Source organism: Schistocerca serialis, chromosome 1 (genome assembly GCF_023864345.2).
Source record: "Schistocerca serialis cubense isolate TAMUIC-IGC-003099 chromosome 1, iqSchSeri2.2, whole genome shotgun sequence".
Lineage (NCBI taxonomy): Eukaryota > Metazoa > Arthropoda > Insecta > Orthoptera > Acrididae > Schistocerca > Schistocerca serialis.
The window spans coordinates 525,719,115-525,734,160 of record NC_064638.1 but is presented as its reverse complement, the minus strand read 5'-3'; the positions used below and the strand labels follow the sequence as shown (position 1 = coordinate 525,734,160).

General features: G+C 39.9%; 1 protein-coding gene across 1 annotated transcript in view; it reads right to left on the bottom strand.

Moving 5' to 3' along the window:
* Positions 1 to 15,046, bottom strand: part of LOC126474687 (DDB1- and CUL4-associated factor 1) — a 245,895-nt gene that overhangs the window by 101,933 nt on the left and 128,916 nt on the right. Inside the window, exons 9-10 of the mRNA XM_050102169.1 lie at positions 4,374 to 4,522; positions 4,026 to 4,193 (exon numbers count right to left, since the gene is read on the bottom strand). Coding sequence (XP_049958126.1) covers positions 4,026 to 4,193; positions 4,374 to 4,522 — 317 coding nt within the window. The remainder of the gene's footprint in view (positions 1 to 4,025; positions 4,194 to 4,373; positions 4,523 to 15,046) is intronic.

The following is a 15,046-nucleotide window of genomic DNA, read 5'->3' as shown; positions in this document are numbered from 1 at the left end:
AGCAAGCATTTGTTCGCAGCCCAGGAAAATCGACTCGCAGAGCTAGCAGAGAGCTGCAAATTCCACAATCAACTGTATGGAGAGTCCTACGAAAAAGGTTAGTTATGAAACCTGAACGTCAACTATCCGAGGAGATGGATCGGCCGCCAGGCAGCCCGTGACAGAGCACTTCATCACTGGCCTCCAAGAAGCCCTGATCTTATCCCCTGCGATTTTTTCTTATGGGGGTATGTTACGGATATGGTGTTTCGGCCACCTCTCCCAGCCACCATTGATGATTTGAAACGAGAAATAACAGCAGCTATCCAAACTGTTACGCCTGATATGCTACAGAGAGTGTGGAACGAGTTGGAGTATCGGGTTGATACTGCTCGTGTGTCTGGAGGGGGCCATATTGAACATCTCTGAACTTGTTTTTGAGTGAAAAAAAAAACCTTTTTAAATACTCTTTGTAATGATGTATAATAGAAGGTTAAATAATGTTTCTTTCATTAAATACACATTTTTAAAGTTGTGGTATTCTTTTTGAATCACCCTGTATAATAGGGGTTTCACCGTATGTCTCTTCTCTTCTGATAACATTACCTTCATGTTTATTTCCCTTGTACAATACTTCTGCCTTTCAGTCTTCCCTCCTTTACTTGGCACCAGCTCACCATCTACAGTTCTTTCTGTTTTCTCCAAATATTTCTTTAAATTTCCAACAGCTAGTATCTATCCTTCCCCTAATCATGCATGTTCTACAGTTTTGTATTTGTCCTGTTAATGTACTGTCTTAACCATTTCACACTTTCTGCCAGTACCCAGTTTTTAGACTTATGCATTCCCTTTTGCCTGCTTCATGTGCTGCATTTTTCTATATTCTCTTTTCATTAGTGAAATTCAATGTCTTGTGTGTTATCAGAGGGTTTCTACCGAGACTTCTTGTTTTACCTATCTGATCCTCAGCTGCTTTCACTATTTCATCTCTCAAAGCTACCCATTTGTCTTTCATTGTTTTCCTTATTTTTGCCTAATACTTCATTTCAAAACCATCAAACCATCTGATTCTTTCAATTTAGCGAGATCTCATTTCCTCAATTTCCTACCTTTCTGCATTTTTTTCAGTTTTAATACACAGTTCATAACCAATAAATTATGGTTCGAGTCCAAATCCACCCTGGAAAAGTTTTAAACTTTAAAATTTATCTTATGATTACATAATCCATCTGATTTTTTCTTCTCTTCCTTTTCTGCCCATTAAATGTCAGCTCCCATCACAATTACATTTTCATCTCCTTTAACTATTTTGATAATTTCGTTTATAGCATCATACACTGTCTCAACTTCTTTTTCATCTGTGAAGTTAGGAGGCACTTGACAAACTACTACTACGGTGAGTGCTGGCTACCTGTCTATCTTGGCTAAAATATCTATGGCACACAAAATTCACAGGATACAAGTCACTGATATTATTCAATAACATTGCAGCTATCACACCTACATACTACAACAGCCATAATCGCACTTTTGTATATTAGTAATCACTCATTGTTGCACTGACAAATAATGCAGGACAGACTGCGTAAACATTCAGGTGGCTAGAAATCCCTAATTTCTGTCAGATCTTTGAGAATGAACTAATGAAAATAAATCTTATTCTTGTACTTCACCAAAGTTATGACTATGACCGATGGATAATCAAAAATTAAAGTAGAACTTAAGTACAAATGTTATTTCATTAATGAAACTAAAGGCTGGTAGCTTGTGAAATGTTTCAAACTTTTTTAGTTGCTGGATTGAAAAAGTGGTTATTTTGGTGCCAGAGAACTATAAACAAGCTAATAGCAAGAAAGTAAAGACCAAGCAAGTTATCCAAAACTTACAATCCCTGATACAACAACAAGTAATTTACATCTAAGTCTACATACATACTTTATAGTTTAATTGGATAAATAAAAAATCTACTCACCAAGCAGCGGCAGAACACACACATAAAAGATGGTAGTAATTAGGCAAGCTTGTGGAGCGAATACATTTTATGGAATATTTATAAGATACATATATACTAGTATACGTTGTTAATACAGCACATGGTATGGGTTCTATTCCGTCAGGGGTCCCACACCACACTGCCTATTTTTTTGAGGGAAAAATCAAAACCAATGGGGCTTCGAATTTAAAATAATAATACTTTTTAGAATTATGTACATACGATTATGCAGTACTTTTAAAGCACTGGAAACAATACATCATCAATGTAAAAGATGTGTGCATTTTTAAATGTCTGAAGAACATATTCAACACAATAACAGTTTTATTAAAATGCATTTTACGTGATAAAATGGTTTAAAATCTACAAGCTTCCGACCGAGCATTCCACAGCCACTGTACAGTGGTGGCTGTTGTGTGGCTGCTGCTGCTCATCCCCTATCTAGTGCACCATAGCCTGCGTCACTGATGCCCAGTCCAGCACCACAAAAGGCAGTTGTTCCCAGCCTGGGAGCTATTATCCTCTGAAGGGTAGAAAATGTGTTTTACTATGTTTTGGTCATGAAACTGAATTCTTAAAAGGTCATTACTATTACCAATGTTTTATAAAGCTGTAATACTGATTACATAAAGTACCAATAATCAAAATTTTTTCAAATACTAACATAACGCTTGACACTTTGTGGTGGAGGTTACAACATGTGAAATCATCCTCACATAGACCATCCACTACACACATACTTTATACTTTTTACAAGCCATCCTTGATGGCAAAACTGAGGCATTATATAACCTATGTTTAAATATCTCATACAAATGTCTCCTTCAAGTTGTAGGTAGTTCCTAAAACAATAGTTACTACATAATGGCTACAATCCTACTGCAGACATTCAGTGTATTATTGTTACAATAATGGAAATTACTGGATGGAGCATTATGTAAGATAAGGGAAAGGCAACCACCCACCTACAGCAGATCGATGCATGCAGTACAGTAACACATAATGGAAGACAGAATTCACACAAGCTTACGATAATGCACACTCCTGTGGCCACAGCAAGGCTAATTATTGATACTTGATTATTGAAAGCATTAATTAGGCTTGCAGTGGCCACAGAAGTGGGCATTTGGGTGTCTGTGTAATTATGAGTGTGAATGGGTGTACCACTGCTAAAATGAAGATCTAGTGCTCGGTAGCTAGTGTGAATGCTGTTTTCTGTTATGTGTTACTCTGCTCCACACATCAATCCATTACACGTGAGTCGTTGCCTTTCCCTTTTTTTATGTAGTGCAGTATTATTATTACTATTAGTGGCGGTTGCCAGACACAAAGCAACGGCAGCCTGAAGTCTTCCAATAATTGTTTATTTTTCGTCATTTTAAAAATGATAGTCCAGTAAGGTACTAATGATGATGACACTGTAGGGAGTGAACATCAGCCAATTTCTGACTGCATTTTGGGGCAATAGCCTCAGAAAGGTTGGGAACCATTGGTATAAGGTAATGTTATGGTTGCAAGAGCGTCATGCCAATTTCAAACTTCTAATGGCCAGGTTCCAATCTGTCTGTATCTACAGGGCTAACTTACTCTACACCTTACTCAATTCAGTATCACATGCGCACACAAGTGCTTGTCTTCTGCTTATATATGCTTTCAAAAGGTTTCTGGATACTTAAGCATTTTGTACTTTACAACAATTAAAATAATGTATTACTGAAGTACTGAAAAGTGATAATGTCAGAGTAACAAGCTGAGGCAATGCTTTTGAACCAGAGTTACATCCCTATTTCATTTGAAGGAATGTCATTGGTAAATCAGTATCTCCATATCGTAAAGAGAGAAAATTATGGTAATACTGAAATGCTGATTAAGCGACAACCAACTACTATGAATTTCATGCAGATTATTGGGAGATAATTTAATCTTCATTAATAATTACAGACAGTAAAAGTTAAAAATTGTTTAGCTATTTTTACTAATTTTAAAAATTACAAATCCATGTAAAGCATTAACTACATAAATACATTGCACAAATGATTATATAAGTACTTACCTGCAAGCCTCTCATGTTAATGAATTCGATAGAAAACTTTTTATGGCACAGCAAAGCTGCCAGGTATTTTAGTGCTTCAAATGCCAATCTGGAATCCTTAGTCTCTCTCACATTTGTGTACTTGAGTACTAACTCCAGGGCATTGTGTTCAAAAACATGACCAAGGAACTGTAAATTAAAAGAAAATAGAAAGTAGCACAAATAGTTCAAGACCAGTGGTGGATGCAGAAAATGCAAATAACATCTCTGTTCCTTCTTAGCCGAGAGATTGCTATCTGCAATCCACATGTGATTCAGAGTTGAAACCAGCATATAAAAGGAGAGAAAAAATTTTTTTAATTGACTCACCTCTTGATATTCACCCATAGGGGTTAGATATCGCAGGATTAAAATTTGTCTTGTGGATAATGTTGGTGGGTACATCTGCATATTACCAATGACATAGCTTTCCATTTCAGCCCATGATGAATTACTGTGTTCACTGGCTGATGTATTGGCTAAAACAATGAATATTATAAGAAAACTTATATGCAAATATTAAAACCACAACAGCATTTATTTTGTTGTTACAGTTTTTCTTCATGTTCATATAGCGAATTTATAAATTATGTAATAAAGTAAAGCTGTCCTCAAACCCAAAGGTTTGTTTGGACACCACAGTGCTTTACTGATCATGGTCCTATTGGAGGTGGTATGCCCTTGACTTCCTCTGATAAATTAAGTATTACTTATGAATATTGTCACACTGAAAATATAATAAAGTCCTAACCCGAAGGTAGGGTTGTCAATGAAGTGCAACACGTAGAACTGAAAATACATTTCTTACTGACACCAATGTACAACCAGAACAGAAATGATCTCCTGGATGGAGAATGCCGCTATTTAAATGAACATCAAATATTCTAGCATGCTAGAATATTTATATGAACACCAAATATTTCAGAATATAAGAACAGTACAAACACAAGATATTTCTAAAACATTACATAAACGATGAATACAAATAATTGCCAATGGTAGGGTTTAAACTGGCAACCAATGGTATGCTAACTAGTGAAACTAACCACTATGCCAGACAGTGCGCACCATAGCTCTCAACAATATGAATGCTTAGAAAACTCACAATTATACGTGTGAGCCACTGGTTTTCAATAAAAATTTATAAAAACTTGAGTAACCATTCTATTTCTCTTTCATTCACAACAAATGCTGCTTGGCAGTCAAAATGCAGAGAACAAACTGCATAGTAAAACACAAGGTATACTCTATTACGGGTATAAATCTGAGCGAACCACCTTCACAATAATTCTCTATGATTCCAATCTCATATAGCTTGCTGAAAAAAAAACCTATATCTTTCTGTGCGAGCTCTCATTTCCCTTATTTTATTACGATGATCATTTCTCCCTATGCAGGTCAGCATCAACAAAATATTTTTGCATTCGAAGGAGACAGTCGGTGATTGAAGTTTCATGAGAAGATTCCACTGCAACAAAAAATGCCTTTGTTTTAATGACGTCCACCCCAAATCCTGTATCATTTCAGTGGCACTCTCCCCCTTATTTCGCGATAACACAAAATGTGCTGATCTTCTATGAACTTTCTCGATGTACTCTGTCAATCCTATCTGTTAGGGATCCCACACCACACAGCAGTATTCTAAAAGAGGACAGACAAGCATAATGTAGGCGGTCTCTTTATTAGATCTATTACATTTTCTAAATGTCCTGCCAATAAAATGCAGTCTTTGATTGACCTTCCCCAAAACATTTCCTACGTGTTTCTTCCAATTGAAGTTGTTTTTAATTGTAATTCATAGGTATTTAGTTGAATTTACAGGCTTTAGATTTGACTGATTTATCGTGTAATCGAAGTTTAACGGATACCTTTTAGCACTCATGTGGATGACCACACACTTTTTGTTATTTAGGGTCAACTGTCAATTTTTGCACCATATAGATATCCTTTCTAAATCATTTTGCAATTTCTTTTGATCGTCTGATGACTTTACTAAACAATAAATGACAGCACATCTGCGAACAACCTACGACGGCTGCTAGGATTGTCTCCTAAATCGTTTATAGAGATAAGGAACAGCAAAGGGCCTATAACATTACCTTGGGAAATGCCAGAAACAACTTCTGTTTCACTCAATGACTTTCCGTCAGTTACTATGAACTGTGACCTCTACGACAGGATATCATGAATCCAGTCACATAACTGAGGTGATATTCCATAAGCATGCCATTTCACGACAAGTCGCTTGTGTACTACTGTGCCAAATGCCTTCTGGAAATCTAGAAATATGGAATCAATTTGAAACCCCTTGTCAATAGCACTCAACACTTCTTGTAAGTAAACAGCTAGTTGTGTTTCACAAGAACTATGTTTTCTAAATCTGTGTTGACTGTGGATCAATAAACTGTCCTCTTCGAGATAATGCATAGTGTTTGAATACAATTTATGTTCCAAAATCCTGTTGCATATTGACGCTAATGATATGGGCCTGTAATTTAGTGGATTACTCCTACTCCCTTCTTGAATGTTAATGTGACCTGTGCAACTTTCCAGTATTTGGGTACAGATCTTTCGTCAAGAAAATGGTTGTATATGATTGTTAAGTATGGAGCTATTGCATCAGCATACTCTGAAAGGAACCTACTTGGTATACAGTCTGGACTGGAAGACTTGCTTTTATTAAACGATTTAAGTTGCTTCACTACTCCAAGGATATCTACTTCTACACTACTCATATTGGCAGCTGTTCTTGATTCGAATTGTGGGATACTTACTTCGTCTTCTTTTGTGAAGGCATTTCGGAAAGAAGTGTTTAGTAACTCTGCTTTGTCAGCACTGTCTTTAACAGTATCTCCATTGCTATGACTCAGAGAAGGCACTGATTGTGTCTTGCCACTAGCATACTTCACACAGGACCAGAATCTCCTTGGATTTTCTGCCAGGTTTTGAGACAAAGTTTCGTTGTGGAAACTATTATAAGCATCTCACATTGAAGTCCACGCTAAATTTCAAGCCTCTGTAAAAGATCACCAATCTTGGAGATTTTGTGTCTGTTTAAATTTGGCATGTTTTTTTCGTTGTTTCTGCAACAGTGTTCTGATCCGTTTTGTGTGCCAAGGAGGATCAGCTCCATTGTTTGTTAATTCATTTGGTATAAATATCTCAATTGTTGCCAATACTGTTTCTTTGAATTCAAGTCCCATCTGGTCTACACTTACACTGTTAATCTGGAAGGAGTGGAGACAGCCATTTACTATTAGTGTAGGTTTATGAGCTGTCTGCTCAAAATAATTTTCAGACATTGCATTTTGCACAATTTTGGATGATGTTTTATGCACACCTCTGGATTTAAACACATATTTTTCCAAGATATCAAGAGTAAATTAAAGTCATCATCAACTGTAATCGTATGAGTTAGGTAAAGTTTGAAATTACACTCTAGTTTTCTTTGAATCTTTCAGCAACTGTATCATCTGAATTGGGAGGTCAGTAAAAGGATACAATTATTATTCTAGTCTGATTGTCAAGAATGACCTGCCCATACTAACTCACAGGAACCACACTAAAGAGCCAAAGAAACTGGTACACCTGCCAAATATCGTGTAGGGCCCTCACAAGCATGCAGAAGTGCTGCAACATGACAAGGCATGTACCCGACTAATGTCTGAAGTAGGGGTGGAGGGAACTGACATCATGAATCCTGCAGAGCTGTCCATAAAGAGTGTGAGGGGGTGGAGATTTTTCTGAACAGCATGTTGCAAAGCATCCCAGATATGCTCAATAATGTTCCTGTCTGGGGAGATTGGTGGCCAGTGGAAGTGTTTCAACTCAGAAGAGTGTTCTTGGAGCCACTCTGTAGAACTTCTGGATGTGTGGGGTGTCGCACTGTCCTGCTGGACAAGTCCTTAGGAATGACCTGTGGACATGAATGGATGCAGGTGATCAGACAGGATGCTTATGTATGTGTCACCTGACAGAGTCATATTTAGACCTATCACGGGTCCCATATCATTCCAACTGCACATGCCCCACACCATGACAAAGCTTCCACCAGCTTGAGCAGTCTCCTGCTGACATACAGGGGCCATGGATTCATGAGGCTGTCTCCATATGCATACATTTCGATCCATTTGATACAACTTGAAACGAGACTCGTCTGACCAGGCAACATGTTTCCAGTCATCAACAGTCAGATGTCAGAGTTGATGGGCCCAGGCGAGGCGTAAAACCTTGTGTCATGCAGTCGTCAAAGGTACATGAGTGGGTCTTCGGCTCCGAATGTCCATATCGATGATGTTTCATTGAATGGTTTGCATGCGGACATTTGTTGATGGCCCAGCATTGAAATCTGTAGCAATTTGCAGAGGCGTTGCACTTCTGTCACGTTGAATAATTCTCTTCAGTCATTGTCAGTTCTGTTCTTGCAGGATGTCAGAGATTTGATATTTTACTGGATTCCGGATATTCACAGGACAGTCGTGAAATGGTCATACGGGAAAATCCCCATTCATCGCAACCTCGGAGGTGCTGTGTCCCATCACTTGTGCACTGACTATAACGTCACGTTCAGACTCACCTAAATATTGATACCAGCAGTAACCGATCTAACAACTGTGCCAGACACCTGTTGTCTTACACAGGTGCTGCTAATGGCACGCCGTATCCCGCCTGTTTGCATTTCTCTGTGTTTGAATACATGTGCCTATACCAGTTTCTTTGGCGCTTCAGTGTATCTACTTCAATTTTGCAACACTATAAACTACTTCTAACAGCGACAAACATACTACTGTGTTTAGCCTATACTATCGGAACACCGTTAGGTTCTTCGCAAAAATTTCAGCTGAACTTATCTCCGGCTTTAGCCAGCTTTCAGTGCCTGTAACAATTTGAGCATCAGTGCTTTCTATTAGTGCTTGAAGCTCATCTACTTTTCCAACACAGCTACAACATTTTACAACTGCTATACCAATGGTTCCTGTATCTCCAGTCTTCCTGTGTTCCGCCTGCACCCTTTGAGACTGAAGCCCTTTTCTTGTTTTCTGAGACACTCTGACCTAAAAAAACACCCAGTCCACGCCACACAGCCTCTGCTCCCTGTGTAGCCACCTCCTGCGCAAAGTGGATGCCTGACCTCTTCAGCGGAACTCAAAACCCAACCATCCTACGGTGCAAGTCAAGGAGTCTTGCAGCCTACATGGTCTGAGCCTCTGATTCGGACCATCCTCTTGGCTCTTTACCAGAGATCCACAATCGGTCCTCTCAACTATGCTGCAAATAGTGAGCTCTGCTTTCATCTTGCAAGCAAGACTAGCAGCCTTTATCCCTTCTGCTAGCCACTTGAAATCAGAGGGAATCTCTTCTGATCCAAAGTGACACAGGTCATTGGTATTGACGAGAGCCATCACCTACAGTTGGCTACACCCTGTGTTCTTCATGGCGTCTGGTTGGACCTGTTCCACATCTGAAATGACTCCACCCGGTATGCACAAGAAGTGCACATTCGCTCCCTCTCTTGGAAGCCAAGTCCCTAAGGGGGCATAATGTGCCTAATGTTGGAGCTCCCAACTACCAATAATCCCACCCTCTGTGATTGCCCAGATCTTGCAGGCTGAGAGGTTTTCTCTGAAACAGGACAGGAGAGTGCATCTGGCTGAGCAACAGTGTCAGCCACAGACAGCACCTGGAACCTGTTTGTCAGACTAACTGGGAATACCTTATATGCGGCCCCCTGGGAAGTCTTTCACCACCTGCCTTGAGGCAACCTCCCACACGACCACAGTTGTGGGTTGAGCCTTAGAATCCTTCAAATCATAATCAATACATTAAAGGTAAGAAAACTGGAGGAATGTGAAACACAATTAATTGCAGTTCAAATGATGGAGATCACATGTTAATAGTCGGACTGCATAGTGCTACGTATTTCACAGCAGCAGGACAAATTGGTAAAAAGTAAACTGCTATGTTGAGTTCTGAAAGAGACTTATGAACTTCTACGGAAATCTACCCAAATCTTGTAAGAAACATATCATGTTACAGGTTGATTCAGAAAAAGTGATCGAGTTTAAAATGCCTTTAGCTGAGATAGTTAATATATGTCAGTGTGGAGAGACTTACATTCTGAGTACTTTGCAAGATAAAAAATTCATGACTGCAAGTACAAGAGGTCATAGAAGTGTTAAAACCAAAGATTTTCATGCAAGGAAATACATTTATGTAAAACACTTTCTAATAAGTGCAACAATTTATTTATTAAGAAATGTGAGAGGAAAAGAGAGAAAACTAGAGAGAGAGAGAGAGAGAGAGAGAGAGAGAGAGAGAGAGAGAGAATTAGGACTGAGTATCAAAATCTGTATCTGTCTTTTCCACAAATTACTCATTACTACCCGTCATTCCATCCATTCATTGACAACCAGGTAAAAATTCTTTGGGCCACTTGCTTGTGAATCCACTCAAATTTTTTGTAATTTTTTAAAATTTTTCATCTTAAATCGATGTTTTGAGTTTTTTTGAACAAAACAGCAGTAAAAGGAATTCGACATTGGAAAGTTGTTTCAAAAATAACTTAAAAGACCTCTCTGTGTGTGCCCACACCCATGTTTCTGCTTCTTTCACAAGTACATGTTGTAACTAGATCCTTCGATCCTTTTTTAGGAAAGATATATTACACTGCTGTTTCTTGAGTTGGCAGCTCTGTTATGAGATATTCTTTACAATGGTCTCATGGTTTTCCTTTGTATATCTTTGGTCTTCAAAAGTTGTTATGTTTATAAACTTTTCTGTGGTTTGAGTTGTTGCTATTTTTGCCATTCTTGTAAGTTATTATACTTCCAGACAAGTATTTTGGTACTGGAAAGTGCACATTTTACAGAAATCAGACTGTGTAAGTAGATCTACAAACTGATTGGATGCCAGACCAACTCTATGAAGTGCCCCAAGACAGAAGCTCAAATACATGGAGACCCAGAGTGACACTACTAAAGAGTTCCAATCAAAACATTTAACTGAATGTGGTTCCATAGTTTCTGAACTGAGTGCTTTGTGTAGGCTTCAAAAGGACTTTGTTCTGTGTACATTCTGCTGAAAATGTGGTATTGAAATGGTACACCCTGAAGGCAGTAAAGGTGTGGCCAGTAAGCTTCAAATGTTTTGTGACTTCTATGGAGTAACTAAAACTGGATACTCTCCTGGATTGTCCAAAGAAGAGTTTATAATATAATAGAGTATGGAATAAGGTGTATTGGGAAAAGAAGAAGAGCTGCTATTGTGGATTTGCCACTACCTCCAAGATTTGGTGAACTATACACAGTTCCTTCTTGACAGCCTCAGTGAAGTAAGTGCTGTGTCTGTGATGAAAACAGTGGAAGGTACTGTGGTGTGCAATGAAGGTGACAGCCACACAGAACCTCAACACAAATCCTGACCTTATCATCCTATCGGTAGACAAAGGTTCTATCACTGTTGTTATGAATAGCACTGACTGCCTGGCAGAAGGCCTCTACCAGTTGTCTGATACCTCAACCTATAAACTCTGCCACAGTGATCCCACCCCAGAAGTCCAACATAACCTCCAATCCCTCCTTCAAGCCCTAGGAACTTCCCAGAACCTCTTCCCTGAATCCATCTCCTCCTCACACCTGTGATATCCTGCACTCCCACATTCTACATGCTCGTCAAACTCCACAAACACTGCAATCCTGGATGCCTCATTGTAGCTGGTTACTGTGCTTCCACTGAAAGACTTTCTGCCCTCATTGACCAAAACCTCCACAATGAATTGCCTGAATCTAGCCTCTCACATCAGCCATTCCTTCAATGACTCTCCACCAACTCCACTCCTTTATCTTCTGGATCGTTTATTCGTCACTGTTGATGACACTTTTTTGTACATCAATATCCCTCATGCCCTTAGTCTTGCTGCCATTGAACAATAACTCTTCCAACATCCTTCAGACTGCAAACCCACTACCTCATTCACCACCCACCTTACTAAATACATCCTAACACACAACTTTTTCTCCTTTGAAGTGAAGGTGTACAAAGAAACTGGCGGCATAGCCATGGGCACCCACATGGCACCCTCCTATGCCAACCTGTTTATGGGCCATCTAGAGGAAACACTCCAAGCATCCAAAAATCCCAAACTCCTGGTCTGGTTCACGTTCACTGATAGTATCTTCATGATATGGACTCATGGCCAGACATCCTGTCCTCATTCCCTCACAATCTCAACACCTTTTCTCTCATCCGCTTCATTTGCTCCTCCTCAACACAATGTGCCAGGGGCATTGACTCCTCCTCTCGATGGCTCCATCCACACTTCAGCCCACACTAAACACACCAACCACCAACAGTACCTATATTTCAACAGATTTCCTCCCTTCCACACAGAAAATCCCTCCTACACAGCCTGGGCATCTCGGGATGGCTCCCTTGCCCAGTACACTGAAGGTCTCACAAAGGCCTCTACAGACTGACACTACCTCCCAGATCCAATCCGTTAACACATTTCACATGCCATAGGCCTGCAAACCCCCACTCCTTCCACCAACCCCAAAAACCAGCCACAAAGGAGTGTACCTTTCATCACTCAGTACCATCTCGGACTGGAACAACTGAACCACATCCTTTGTCAGGGCTTTGATTATCGATCATCATGCCATGAAATGAGGGTCATTTACCCAAGATCCTTTCTCCCCTCCTAAAGTGATGTTCCATCACCCACCCAACCTCCACAACATTCTAGTCCATCCCTGTGCCATTCCCAATCCCTTGGCACAGGAATCATATCTCTTTGGAAGACCTGCCGAATCTGCCCACAAAGCACTCTTTATTCAAGTCCTGTCATGGGCTCATGCCACCCCATCAGACATCCAGCCACTACCTCTGTGCAATCATTCTTCAGCTTTTTAAATTGGCATGGTTACCAAACATCTGACCAACAGCATCAACTGCCACTGCCAAACTATGGGCAAGAGCAAAGTAAACAGCCCTGTGACTCAACATGTACCTGAACAAAATGTGCTTGATTTCAATGGCTGCTTCACAACCTAGGCCACCTGGATTTTCCCTTCCCCCAACAGCTTTTCTGAACTGTGCAGATGGAAGTTATTCTCAAAACACATTCTCCGCTCCTGAAATCACCCCGTCCTCAATCTACGGTAACTGACCATCCTCACACTTTCCACTCACTGTGCACTGCTCTCTGCCAGCGCAACTGGCCTTTTGCTCTTCTCTGCTCCTCTCCTTTCCATCCCCCCTCCTCTTCCTCCCTCACAGCCTCCTGACACTGAACATGTCAGCCCTGTCCCGCCACCTCTAGTCATGGCATGCTCCACCAGGTCACACCAATTCCTCTTCCCGTGCCCGTACCCTGCCATCCCTCTCCCTTCCCCCAAACACGCCCGTACCCTGCCATCCCTCTCCCTTCCCCCAAACACTGGATTGTTGCTCCCTTTCAACATGTTTCTGTTGTTGTTTGGCTGGAACGGACAGACGTAGCGGTCATGTGTGTGTGCGGTGTCCTTGCTCGTGTGAATGTGCATGCATTTCTCTTTTCTGAAGAAGGCTTTGGCCAAAAGCCTGTATGTAACAATCTTTTCATTGTGTCTGTCTGCAAATCAATGTGTCATCTTTATAACGAGTAGCAATCTATCCTCCTCCTAATAGTGAAGGTGCCACTGATATAGCTGCAATCTTTGATGGGACATGGCACAAGTGTGGACACCTATCATTGAATGGCACTGTCGCAGCAAAATCCCTAGAAAATGTAAAGGTGAGGGGCATTGAATGTTTGGCAAGATTCTTCCATGGTTGCAAAGGAAGCAATTCGTATTCTGAATTTTTCTGGGTACAGTGGTAGAATGGAACCAGAATGAGTTCTCAGAAACTTTTGATGGTCAAAAGAGAATTATGTTACACAAGCTGTGACATGGTTGCGAATAAAACATGACCCGCATATAGAACAAATTTCCTTTACTTTACGTCTATTGTCACAAATTGTTTTTGTCATCAGACTACCGTTTCAGTCTATAATGACCATCTACTGTTCTGTTTTACACAAACATGTCATAACGTACTGCAGCCATAACGGTTTTGTCAAATGTTAAATGCAAAATCAGCACCAGCATCGCCAAATATATATAAATAACAGAATCATCTTGTCAGCAGCACTACTGTTCTATGGCAGTACCATTGACGTAAAGTACAGGAAATTTACAGAATTATGTTATAACGTTATGTAAAGGACCTTGGAGGAGGAGACTTGAAATGGTTTCCAAATGTGTTCGAAAATATGTCTAATAAAAATGCACTAAAAATTTAAAAGCCAGAGAATATTGCACATGTGCAAAAGAGACTGGAAAGTCATTTACATAAACTTATAAAGAATATGAAGGGTAAAAGTTCAGTGATGGCAGTCTCACTCAGGAAGAGGTGAGGAAGCAGCAGTTATATTATGGTTCAGTCATGAAAAGGAATAAATGTGATACAGAAGCCATGAGGATAGTAGTTTAGGCTATCTTCTTCCATAATGCTTCTACAGATGACAATCCACAGCTCGGACTTTGTGACAATAATGTAGATTCATGATGTCGATACAGGAAAGCACTTGCAACTGGAGAAGTTTATGTTCACCATCACTCCCAACCAGTTGCAATGCTAGAAGCAATTAATCCGAAATAACTGATCTAAATGACAGTGCTTACACAAGAAGATGCAAAATGTGAATGAATTTTCCAAACATTTGATATGGGAATGCCTGCCGAAAGCAGTGTTTGTTGGATTCAAAACTATAAGATTATCTGATGCCATAATTTGTTTTGGGGACACGACAGTTAGCAGGTGTGAAGTTCTAGAGACCGGCTCCTTGGTAGCCTCTATAGATTAACAGTAAAGGCAGAATGAGTTGTGCTCTTTGTATGTATCTCATGTGTTGCATGTCAAGCAACATCTAGTTACAAAGAACCATTTCAACTGTGCAATGAGCAAAACAAATAATATCCTTG